This window comes from Leucopleurus acutus (genome assembly GCF_964270905.1).
Source record: "Leucopleurus acutus genome assembly, chromosome: 6".
Taxonomy (NCBI): Eukaryota; Metazoa; Chordata; class Mammalia; order Artiodactyla; family Delphinidae; genus Leucopleurus; species Leucopleurus acutus.
In genome coordinates, this window is record NC_139149.1 from 109,442,125 (window position 1) to 109,455,198 (window position 13,074).

The 13,074-nt window shown below is 40.0% G+C and overlaps 1 protein-coding gene across 15 annotated transcripts in view; it reads right to left on the reverse strand.

The window, feature by feature from the left end:
- Positions 1-1,013: 1,013 nt before the first annotated feature.
- Positions 1,014-13,074, reverse strand: part of TRIP12 (thyroid hormone receptor interactor 12) — a 149,489-nt gene continuing 137,428 nt past the window's right edge. For all 15 annotated transcript variants that reach the window (XM_082841383.1, XM_082841392.1, XM_082841393.1 and 12 more), the window contains 5 exons: positions 10,105-10,269; positions 8,419-8,532; positions 6,289-6,383; positions 5,730-5,833; positions 1,014-4,989 (listed from right to left, as the gene is read on the reverse strand). In XM_082841383.1, coding sequence (XP_082697509.1) covers positions 4,793-4,989; positions 5,730-5,833; positions 6,289-6,383; positions 8,419-8,532; positions 10,105-10,269 — 675 coding nt within the window. In that variant the 3' untranslated portion in view covers positions 1,014-4,792. The remainder of the gene's footprint in view (positions 4,990-5,729; positions 5,834-6,288; positions 6,384-8,418; positions 8,533-10,104; positions 10,270-13,074) is intronic.

Here is a 13,074-nt window from a genome sequence, read left to right on the forward strand (position 1 = left end):
GAATGATGGCACAGGCTTCAGCAGGCATGCCTGTTGTGAGAACTGTCATGAAATGCACCCCATCCCCCGAGCACTGGTCTCAAGAGGGTCTGAAGGGACACTTTTCTAGTGCAAACAACTGCCGCTGAGATTTAAACCCTCTGTGTAACTCAACACGCCAAGGTCAATTTGCAGAATTACATCAACCAAAACTGTGATGCTCCACGCCCCCACCCTGGAATTGGTGCTACAGACGCTCCGGTGCTTACAGACTTCCGTACAGGCCGGGCTGGTGGTGGGCTGGTATTGCACAGCACCCTCCACCTGTAATTTAGTCGTCTCACGGACCAAGAGATTCATCAAGAGAAAAATATGGTTATACCTAGGCAGTTACACCAAGACAATACAGAAGAATACACAAGTGCGTATATACGTGTGCTGTGCTGTGTACTTACGAAAGTATATGAAATGTATACATTTCATTCACTTGTTCTCTTAAAATTAACAACAAAAAAACCCCTAAATTCAATCACCACTCTTAAAAAACAAACAAAAAACAAAACGAGCAAACAAAACCCTCACCTCCCTTGCTTTCCTAAATCAATTTGACTTTTCTTTTTCTGTTTCAGTGGAATAGGCTGATGATCCAGACCTTGGTCAAGGGCAGACCAACCAGTCATGAAAGCCAAGAACAGTGACTTCAGGGGGTTCCAACCAGGAGGCTCTACTGTCTGCGCACAGGGGCAAGCATCTCCCCACCGCAGGGCTCCCACTTCACCACTGCAGAGTAGCTCACAACGCAAGTGCCCATCTCTCTCCACCAACAAGCAAGTATTCGGGTCATCTCTCTGAATACATCTGGCTCCTATAACACAACTCCCTCCTCTGATGCCTCCCAAAAAGGCTAAGATTACTGTGTTACTTACCACACTAGGAAGCTTTCCAAAGCCACCCATACAAGCATACCACTTCTCAGAAGAACCCTCTGGTTGTGCATAATTTAATAAAACTGACCATGTAGGATAATGCTGTTTATTAAAAATATATTCAGGGAGAAGGAAGTCAGTGCATTTATGCAATTTTACATACACATCTGTAGTTTGAGGTTCCATTATTCCAACAGTTCATATAAATCACTGTTTCAGATAAGAGAAAAAAATGCTTTACACAGGAGATCAGCAATTGGTTATAGGTTTGGTAATATGAGTAGGCTTGTTGTAAAAATAAAACCACCTCTTCCATTATTAAAGAGTGTCTCCTTATGCAGAACAAGTCTTTAGAGTTAAGAACTTTTTCTTGCATAAGAATTAACTTGAAGTTCTTGGGAAACAGCCAATCCTCCATTTTCTATAAATATAAATGCTATATTTTGTCTGGAATTTTTTTTCTTTTGAGGTAACAAAGGAAGCATTTTCAGTGATTTGTCACTAGGTTATCCCTTACTGGGTATGCCAACTACTGCAGCGTCAAACCTAAGACCCATACAAAAGCATTTCTCAGAGTAAGAAATACAGAGTATGACATTTTCAAACAATGTTCTCATTACAATAGGGAAAATAATGTGGGTCAAAAAAACAAAGCCCGAGATAAATGAATTAAAGGCTCGATCATCTTTGCTAATGAAGAATGAACAAGAGCATCCAGAATCCCCCCGGAAGGACTTGGTTTCTGAACGCACAGTTATGTCTTTCCCCAGCAAGTCTCCTTTTTCATCACATTCTTCCGTGGACTATCAGAAACATTCCCACCTCCTGAATTTACTGGCAGGAATCGGGAGCACAGCCTTAACGCCTGGGGAACTAAAGGAAAGACACACTCACAAGTCGCTGGCGATAATCCTTACTGCGGAAAATCAAGAGTTGAATCTAACTTCTTGGATGCAGAAGTTGGGGCTTTTTGTCCCTCGGCCTTATGGCCTTTACGCACAGGAGGCCCTGAAGAAGGGCAGGAAGTGACGTCAGCCAGCCAGCCGCACCTCTCCCTTTCATGTTATGTACCAAACTTGCAAGAATAGCCAAATGCAGGACAGACTTTAGAATACTCTCTTCTTTATGGAATATAAGGTGAAAGACAGTTCTCGATCAGTACAAACACAGGGAACCAGAGCCGAAGCACAGGAAGAGAAAGAAAAGTCTGTATCCAATGAGAAGCTGTGTGAAAGGTTTCTTCTGCTGGGTTTGGCTAAGGCATCTAGAATTCTCTCCATGTCTGTTCCTGATGAGACTACCTAGCATTTACAATTCATTCACTTTTGGGGGGGGGCTGGGAGGAGGGGAATACATTTAACCAACTCTTCCTTCTTAAATAGTGAGGACTATGTTTTCATAAACAAAGCAGATCAAATCAGTAACTGTCTAAATGACAATGCCATAGTCGGTGTTAGCTGTGACTAACATCTGACTGACTCCACCTCAGCAAACACTAAAAGACAACAAAATCTTAGCCACTATCCAAACTGTCTACGTGTGTAAAGCATAGAGAGTAGTGCTTGTTGACAGGATTACTCAGCAAATAAATTTAAGGCATAACTGGAGGAACAGCAGATGAAGTCTATTTCTCCCTATGATGTAATATTAAGGCCTCTGCCAAGAGAGACTGCTTTCAAATGGGAAGTCTTCTTGCCCCTAATTAACCAAGCGTCCCCAAATTAAGGAGTAAGCTAAAGACTGAAAGCTTTTAAACAGAGAACTACCGACTCTGAAACAATCAACCTCCACAGTGCGATTCAAAACCATCCAATGTACTCACTCCTTAGACGCTGAGATCAATGAGGCCAAATCTGCCAGGGCCATGATATGGCTAAAATGTTAAATACAGAAGATATCTGAATATGATGCATTACTTTGTTTATACATACGTCTAAATTTTAACGACAGAACCCTTTAAAAAATGAGGAACAAAAAGGTTATGCTCACGCAAAACTCTTTTTTGCGCTTAGTCTGTAAAAAGGTATCAGAACGATTTAAAACAAATTGGTTCATTCTTTAACACTAGTTTCACTTGATTAAACTGCACAGGTCCTGCGGTGTCAATGTTAGAACTGCAGAAACACAACTCCCTCCTCTGATGTCAAAGGGAAGCAGCTCACTCTCCAGAGCCTCTGCAAGGACCAGGGAGAGACACTCCGAGTTCCTCTCACAGCTCCGTCCCACCTAAGGGGGGTGGGTCACTGCCCAGGTGCACTGAGACGAGGGGATGCTCCTATAAGGCCATTTAAGTGGAAACGACAAAGTAATCTAAATAAAATAAGCCACGGAGTTTCTTTTAAGTGGTGAAATAGGGGACAAAGGGGTTTTGACATCAATTAAGTAAGACTTTAGAACAGTCAAACAAAAGAAAATTGATTTCTCAAAGTCCAATAAGAAAACAATTAGCTCATCTCTCATTTTCAGAAAGATGAATGATGGAAATTCTCTCAAATTTATGCAACAGGCTTAATTTTGAACCTTAGGAATGAAGGAAGGAGTCTCCTCTCATTCTCTTTCTACATTTTATGTTCTTCAGTTGCTATTCTAAATTCTTTGAATAGCGAAATCAGCCATGAGCTGTGATGATCTGCCTGCACTGAGATACATCTCTACAACTAAAAGTTATGCATACGGCACAGAACTATAAACAAAAAAGGTAAAGCAAACTTTATTTATTTTCAGGTAAAAACATGAACCTGATGAATTATTGCAGATTTGAGAAATCAGCACAGAAAACAACTGGACAGAGCATTGCCTACAGGTGCTTTGATGTGTGTCGAGACAAAGGCTGAGCTGTTTGTCCCGCGTGAGCACTGGGAGGAGGGGGAGAGAAGAGCGGAACAGCGAAAGAAGACACCGAACAAAAACTTAAAACGAGAAAAAGGGGGAAAACTTTTTCTTTACTCCAACGGGAATGAAAACTGCTAACTTTGCTTAAAACTGTATACATCAATTCAAAATGCTCTGGCCACAGAATAATAAATACTGGCCAGCCCAAGCTGCAGACTTTTTAACCTACACAAAAGAAACGAATGAGCTCTCCTTGCCTCCATCACAGAGGCGGTGGTTGCCAGAATCACCACGTAAACAGTCCTAGTGCGTCCCTGGTACAAGGCCAGTGATACCCTACAACTATATTAAAACTAAGCTATAAGAAAAGGCTACCTAGTTACAAAGGCTGAATTATATTGACAACATATTTCAATTCCATGAATTTTAAATTATATCTTAATTTGAGAGAGAACAGGGAACAACGAAAGCCCATGGCTGACGAAGATGTACCAACTGTGGGTTCTGTATACAAAAAACCTGTGTGAGCGGCACAGACAGTACACGGATCAGGGCGGGGAAACTCAGGGGAAGTGAAAAGCACACAGAGCTCACCTACTAAACTGTATTTGTCAAATACACGGGAGCTTTAATTTCTGTACTTATGTACAAGAGTTGTCTTTGGAGGAAACAAAACTGCAGACTTAGCTAGATGGATACACACAGCCCAGAATTAAACTGCACAGCGACATTTATTGTTTCAGCCTGGAAAAACATCCCTTTTTTTAAATTTCACACAGCAAAGCAAGTTAAAAACTTCACTCGTCAAATAAATGATAATTTAAACAAGAACTTGCTAAAGAAACCTCATCACAACAACGTTTTAGGGCCTGATCACTTTAAGTCCATGGGGCCATTAAGGAATAGGAACCAAGTGTCTCTTTGATAATCTGCAAGCCGTTTTCCTACAACAAGAAGGCGTAACATGTTTCCTTGACTCAGGTGATACATTTAGAAAAGAAATCATGATTTTTCTCTTTTGCTGTAACAGGCAGACACTGCGTTTCTCATTGTGATCAGGAAAGATGGAACGACTGCTGCCCTTCCCTCGCTGCCATCAACAGCTTTTCTCGCATGATCTCGATGCTCGAATAGTCCGGCAACTTAAGATAGTTCACACAGGTCATTACGGAGGGCAGGAAGTCATCTGGGTTCTCTGTTGATTCGAAGGTCTTCCGGACAATTGTCAAAGGTGGATTCAAGCTCCGGAAGCCTGATGAAGAGGGAAGAAAGAAGGACAGAGGAACTTGGCAAGTTTACGGGATGCCCGCCAGCTAGCTCAGGGAAACAAATCCGCCTCTCATCCATAAGGAGAATGGGTCTGGAAGCACAAGTATACGTACCCTTTCTTATCTGCCCCATCAGAAACACACTACACTGCTCTAATGCACAGCATTACCATACACAGAGGTACTCTTTGCTGCTCGATATATCTTGAATGAACTCTACCCATTCAAGATATATCGAGGGTACGGAACCTGGTACGTGCTTTATTTACAATCAAAAGTCACTGTATAACATGGAGGCAAACAGTTCTTTATGCTTCCCTTATGCTTTTAAAAGAGCGCCAATTCAACTCATATTAGGATTCATTTCTGAAAAAAACAGACTTTAGAATGCCTTTTCATCTAAGCCATCTAAGGGTTTATAATGTACATATGTCTGAGAATTTGAATTTTGTGTAGAGAAGCAGCATTACATGTACATTAGTAGTCCTACTTCAGTGTGTTTAAGTCAATCCCTATGAATTGTCCTGCCAGTGATATCCCTTAACACACTGCAGAACAAATTGAAAACTTAGAAACACTATGATATTGAAATAACTAAGAGGCACTCAAGGTCAAATAAAGAATATCCTGCTGTTGGCACTGAAGTTTTTCTCCACCCCCCCGCCTCACACACACACACACATACACTCACTCATAGCTACAGTAAATCAACCGCTGTACCCACCTCCAACAGGCAATCTTGGGCTACCTGTCACAAACTGGAGAAATAACCTCTGCTGCTCATTATCAAAACTACTGAGAATCTCAAACAAGAACTTCACAGCCCGACTATAACAGAAATAAATATACCATAGTTACTTCATCGTATTAAAATACAGTTTTGACTCTCCTAATTAGCTAGAGACTATCAAATGTAAATATGACTACATATGAATTCACATTGTAATGCACTCAAATATGTTTCTGTTCTTACAGTTGGAATTCAAGTGGAATGATTACTGTTGTAATAAATAAGACCTGTCTGGGATTGTACAGATATTTCCACTTTACTATACGTAAAAATGGGTAATGGGGTTACAGTGGGATTCCCCACCTTTCCTCCTCCCGCCCATTTTCACAGAAATACTTGGGGCAAAAAAAACAAAAAACCCTTTCGGTCCTAAAGTTGCAGTCTTGAGAGAAATGAAGCCAAAATATTAGAAAGCCTCCTTTAATAAGTAAACAAATTTTAAAATGTATATATATGTGTGTGTATCTGAAAACTGGCAGAACCCAGGACTTACCTGTCGTGAGTATAACCGTGATCTGGCCTGCAGCATTCCATCAGTGTCTTTGCATCCCAAGTGTCTGCTTTACTGCCACACAGGAGCTGATCCAGCTGTGTGTTTAAACACGGGCAACAGATTACCAAGGACACAGCTGTGTAACTGACTGAAAATGCACACATGTTCTGTTCTGTGGCGTGCCAATATAAAGGTCTACAGAAGCCCCAAAGCTTCAGCTTGGTACTCTTTACAATGTGCTTTTACAATGTGCTCTTCTAGTATATTTACAGATTCAAGCTCTTCTTCAGCTGACATGAACAGGTGCGCTGCCCATTTGCATGAACTAGGTTCTAGGGAGCCTTTAATCTAAGACAAAACATACCTGAGACCAGCCCTTAACTGAAGTTCTCCTAATTCTTCTCGTTTCTTAAGAGGCTTTAACTCAATATCTACTTCTAACCAGGGAGATTTTATAAATCCTGGCTTTTAGAAACACGAGGGCACACCATAACGGAAACCAAGAGAGAGAACAGTGAGCTGGAGACAGAAGTGGGAGAGGAGAGCTGAACTGAGACACAGCAAATGGGTAGGTTTTCCCACTTTGCGAAGAAAGGCAATTCTGTGCCACATGGTCATCTAGGACCACGCTAGTCATTACAGAACAGATATCAGAAAGCAAAAAATGCCTGTGTGTCCTTGGAAAATCTAACATGAGTTTCCGATTAAACCATCTCTCACCTGGTAGACTGCCCATTTGCAGGATGACTCGTACACTCTGAGAAAATCCATTTGGAGCATGTGAAATTTGGTATCTACTACGTGTCACTCACTGTCAGGTACTTTATGTATCTTGTTCAGTAAGCGAGAGGTTATCTCAATCTTATGAATGAGCCAGTCAGCTCAGATAGGACAAGCTGGGTAAGGTCACACCGCTAAGTAGTGGGGACCAGGATCCAATTCCAAAAGGAACACTTGCTGTTTTCAATTCCAGGTGACACTTAGTGCCTAAAAGTGCCAGGTACACCACATGTTTTAATAAGCAGCAAATCAAAGTGGACATAAAAATAATAATTGAGATGAAAATGCTAAGTCATTTAAAGATTTCCAGATTCAGTTGGTAATAAAGGTGTAGTCTAAAGCTACTACTCAAAAAAAGAAACAAAAAGGTTTCCAACCTGGGGAAACCAAACACCTTCCAGACCCTTTCTATGACACCTCACTATCAGTAAGTAGTTTTCTGAGATTCTTGTTGCACTTTAAGTAAAGATGGCTGGAAAAAAAAGATGCACATAAACTCATTAACTCCATTCTCACAAGTGTTCTCTGGATTTGGCAACTAGGTAATTTGCAACATTTCCTTAAAACTTCAAGGACTAACCTCCCTCATGAAACAATCAACATCTCAGCGAATCCAGAAAGTTTAGCTTAAAAACAACAACAAGTAACCTCCCCAGTGTCACTTTCATTACTATGGACCCATGGCTCTCCCCGCCAGCCACAGGTGTACAGAAACCCAAGTCCCACTCTCCACCAAGCAGCGTCGAGGGTCAGCTGACAAGAATGCTATGCCTGGGACTTCCCTGGTGGCGCAGTGGTTAAGAATCCACCTGCCAATGCAGGGGACACGGGTTCGAGCCCTGGTCCGGGAAGATCCCACATGCCGCAGAGCAACTAAGCCCATGCGCCACAACTACTGAAGCCCGCGCTCCACAACAAGAGAAGCCACTGCAATGAGAAGCCCGCACACCTCAATGAAGAGTAGCCCCCGCTCGCCGCAACTAGAGAAAACCCGTGCGCAGCAACGAAGACCCAACAGAGCCAAAAAAAAAAAAAAACAAACAGAAACAAAAAGAAAAACAGAATGCTATGCTTACTCAATCACACATGGATCCCATGCTCTTTTATACTATATTTAATACTTATTTATATATGTTATACATTATACTTAATACATTACATTTAACATTCTTCCTCACTCAGGAAATTATCTTATCTTTCCCAAACATCCACCCCGCCACCGCACCCAACCATCTACCTTTCTGTTTGCAACAATGGGGTCTTTGACTAAATAGCACAGAGAGACCCCACTAAGATAATTATAGGTAGAGAACTAGAGATGACCATTTCTTTTACACACAAGCTACTCACTTCTTCCGGATAGAAGTACTGAAGGTGACTGAGTGGGAAGACTGATTCAAATCCATCTCTGAATGAATCAAACTGCCTGGAAACGCCTTCATTTAGTGCCCAGAATATAACCAGCTGCAAAAAGAAAACTCTTTCAAAATCTGCGACAGGATTGCAAATTTCTTTCCTATTTAATATTTGGCAAACTACAGTGAAACATCCTTCCTGATCACTTAAAAAGAAAAAAAATGAAGTCTTTAAAATATCTCCCAGTAAACTATGTAAGTAAAAGACAAGTCAGGTCAACTTCTAATTCAAGGTCTGGCCAATAAGAAAATGTAAAAAATGCCATGTGTGTTATAAATTAATATATTGAGTGTGTTTTAAAATTCATTTATCAGTACATAAAATCCCTATGAGTTATACTTTACCTTACCAGATGAGAAGCAGATGAAACTTCCGAAGAGGATAAAATGTTATTGAGAATTAAAGATAATGTTTCAAGAGTCAAAATTACCAACTGTTAAGTGTTTTAAATTTTTAATGTGCAATTTTTAGTTCTAACTCCTGTTAAGTTCTTAGAAGCCAATCCTTCTGCAGTATGTGTCTCCACTTAGAGAAAGGTAAACTCTGGAATGCAGCCACGTGAAACTGAAGGGCCACAGAAAGCATCTGCTATTGGTCCAACATCTCCTAGTCATCAATGACTTTGGCTAACCCTTTGGATTCAGAAATAGGGGACCTACTCAGATAAAAATGAAAACAATAGCGTTTTGTTGACAGAAAAACACAAGCATTATTACAAATATTGTCAGAGAACCTAGTTTGGAGTTAACTCATCATTTACTAGTAAGCTGAAAGATTAATTTTCTCAAAGTAGGTAGTATGAGAACACAGCCCTACTGACTGTTAAAGGAATTACTTAGGAATCACAGAACTGTTAGGCATACTAAATAATAGAGGTCCTCTGCTATCTTCTTCTCTCAAACTGATGAAGAAACTGGAGCTGAAATTTTTCAGAGGTTCTATCTAAAATCCCACAGTAAGTTAGTGGAAAAGTCAGGTCTAGGAGGTATAGGTGGTATTTTGTCTGGAACCCAATGCTCTTTCCATTCAATGTCAGGAATAAACCAAAAGAAACTTTTCCAAAAGTAGTGATAATAAAGACTTACATAGGTTGTAATCTAAAACATAACTTGTATTCAGTACAAAATTGTTTTCCTTAACAAATATGGTCAAGGATCATGAAAGGCCTCACCAAACCCATAAATGTGTGCGCGCACGCACGCGTGGACAGCGTTAAAGGCTATTAGGTCAAGTTAGGTGGCTTGACAGAAAGGTAGAAATGCAGTTTAGTGACAACACAAGGGATGGCTGCTTTTCACTGATTTCTTCAAACTAAGAAAATGAGATGTTATTAGATAGTATTCAAGCTTGAAGAGAGAGAGTTCAAGGTTATAGAAGGTACTGCAAGACATCTGACACGTTCTCTCAAGAGCAAACAGAAGCGAAGGTCAGGAGAAGTGGACTTCGTGCAGTGATCCCGGGCGTCAAAGGTCTCACATCAGGGTGTGCAGCAGCTACCGGACACGCACCTGTGCTTCACTCGACCCTCCCTTCCCTCCCCCGCCTCAAAGCAGGCCCCCTGGGCCCAGCCCCGCATGGCCACAGCTGGCCTTCGCCCCAGGGGGCGCTGCGAGTACATACTCTTAGATACTCCTCCAAATTGTGGATGGTGACCGGTATATCCTTTCCTCCTTTCTTCAGTTCGATGTTGGGAAACCCCGGCAGAGTGAAATCCAATCCTAGATCTTCAACTGAGCAGCCGTTCATAGTCAGGGTTTCTAATGCATACTGTAGACTCTCTTTGGTCTAAAAAAAAGGGGGCGGGGGGTCAAGCCCAGTAATTCAGTCAGTTATGTTTGTGTTTATGAAATAAAAAATATGCTAATAAATTTTATGGGTTCCCTTAGCTCTTATTTCTTTCTTTTTTTGTCATCATCTACACAAAAATAAGTCACTGAGATCAGAAAGGAAATAATCTTAAACACTTCAAAATCCAATTATTTTTATATGGGAAAACAAGATAGCCTGAGTGCTCCTCTGCAATGAGGTGTCCGCTACTCAGTCTGACCATATTCAGACAGATTTCACAGAAAGGCCATAATCATTTGCACAGTGGTCAATTTAAGAGGGTAGGTAGGCTCTATAGAGCCAGACAAACTTTTTATAAATTCTAGGCTAATCTTAATGAATCCAATACATGTATATAGCAAATACTCAGTAATAGAGTGCAGTTAGGAAATTGTAGATACAAATAATGCACTATCTAGTATAAATAAATTTTTTCTCTGCAAGCTCAAGTCTAAAGAATACCCAGAGATTCTTCATTCGATTACTGTAGGCCCAGCATTAACAAATTCGTATTCATACAGCAACAGTGTGATGAAAAAAGGCTCTAGCAAACCCCTAAGAAAAGTCAACTTCTACTCTGAAGACAAATGTTAAAAAGTTAGTATTATTCACTTTTTAAAATGTTTAAGATCATGAAAGGCTTATATAAAATATAATTTCTGAATCAAAGACCAACATACAAAACTGCAAATTCTATCTGAAAATGAAGGTATCCAGTATAGGAGAAAGAAGGTAAATGACCTTCCGAATTAAAGATGCCTCCGAGTATGAAATTCCTAATGGCTAAACAGTCAAAGTGCAGAAAATCATTTAAACAAAAAAAAGGCTACGAAGTTCTGGTTAACAGTCATTTTTTAAAGAGGAAAGTGAAAGCTGCGTAGGATTACAGATAATTCAAAACACAGAGGAGGGTTAGGGTTAAGGTGAAATACATTGTTGAGAATTTTTACTCCTCTGCAAAAATACATGTGTAGGTCTCTCTCAGTTTCGGGAACATCACTGGATGACACACAAAGAAAGACTTTTCATTTTACATTTGAAATATTCTTCAGCAAAAGGACTTAAACTCTCCATTTTAACGTTCTCTGACTAGAAAGCTCTCCAAAATGCTATCATTGATAGGAATCTAGAATATACAATATGTCCTTGAGATGTTTAAAAGGAATTCGCTGTCTCTTTCTCTAGACCTTACACGTTAAATTGAAAGCCAAGTTTTAGCCCATTTTCCATGTGCCTTTCAAGAATTTAAACTGCCCAGTGGAAACTCAGCCAGGACAACTTGCTCCATCAGAATGCTTTATAAATAATGAGGTGAGGTGTGTGAGAATACCACCAGTCCTCATGTTCCAGTTGCCAGTTTCTGGAGTGTGGTTTCTGTGCTATGGATTTTATATTTTTAAATTGGTGACATCAGGAATAATAAAGATTAGAAGAACAAATCTCCAAAGATTTGAGAAAGAGAACTGTGGCAGCACACTGCACTGGAGACAAGGGTAAGTAAGAGAGCTTGCAAAAGCTGTCAGAGTGTGGGCTCCAGAGCAGACAGCCTGGGTTTCAGTTCTAGCTCTCCGGTGTTCTAGGTATGTGACTGTGGGCAGGTTACTCAACCATCTGCCTTGGGTTTCTCATGTGTAAAGTAGGGGTAACGGGAATATCTAAATCTCACAGCAGATTAAATGAATGAGTACACGTAAGGCTCGTGGAAGAGCACCACAAGCTGTCCTGTATCTGGAGCGGGCAGGGCTGTCTGTGGTGGTGTTTGCGTTATTTTCCTAAGAGATGATCTTAAATAAGATGACAGTAGTTTAAAATTTAAACCTTAAAAGTTGGTGAGCATAAACCTTACTAAAAATCCCAAGACAACAGGTTTTATATGGAAAAGAGGGACCTGGCTTCTTTAAACACCAATTTCTCTTAATAAACATTTACCCCAAAATTACCATTAATAATTACCGATTAATATGGGAGATAAAATTAATTTTCTTACAAATCACCTCCTTCCCCGACAAAAAGTATTCTAAAAACCCCATCTACTATAAGCTCCTCTCTATCTTAAGAGATGTGACACTTTTTCTAGCTACAGAATCTTAAATCTCTATTCTTATTTTACGTAATTTATAAAATGGGAGTTGATTTAACACTGGTCCACGTTACCTGCCCCCATACAAGACGTCTGACTCTATGCCACTTTTTAAAAATACAACTTTGTCTTCTTCCAATGTCAGACACAGAACCACTGTTATTCTCAAATGATTTAATTTTGTTAATGTATAGAGAATATACATTAATGATTGAAAGATCAAGATTACCCATGAGATCTAACAGAGAAACCGTAACAGATGTCACCAAGAAACAGTGATACCTACCATGACCTTTAAAAATATCTTCCTGAGATCTCTCTAGAAACAGATGAACTGTTCCTAAATTAAGCCATCTTTCTGGAAAATCAATCTGTCCTGCGAATAGCCTTATTGATTCAAATGCTTACTAAAAGAACTCAGTATGATAGAGTATCTGCCCAGATACATAATGTCCAGCTAAAATATAATAAACAAGAGCCCTATGGTTTTAGTTAGAGGTGTATTTTATTTGCTGGTCAAGCTGTCTGTTCAACACCTGCTGTTATTACAGGTCATCTTACCAACTGTAAAATCATATGCTTCAGTTATTATAATAAAAATTTAAACTCTTCCAATATAAAATAATAACTGGACCAAATACAAATCATTAGCAAAGAACTCATCTTTCTACAAAAAGAAACTG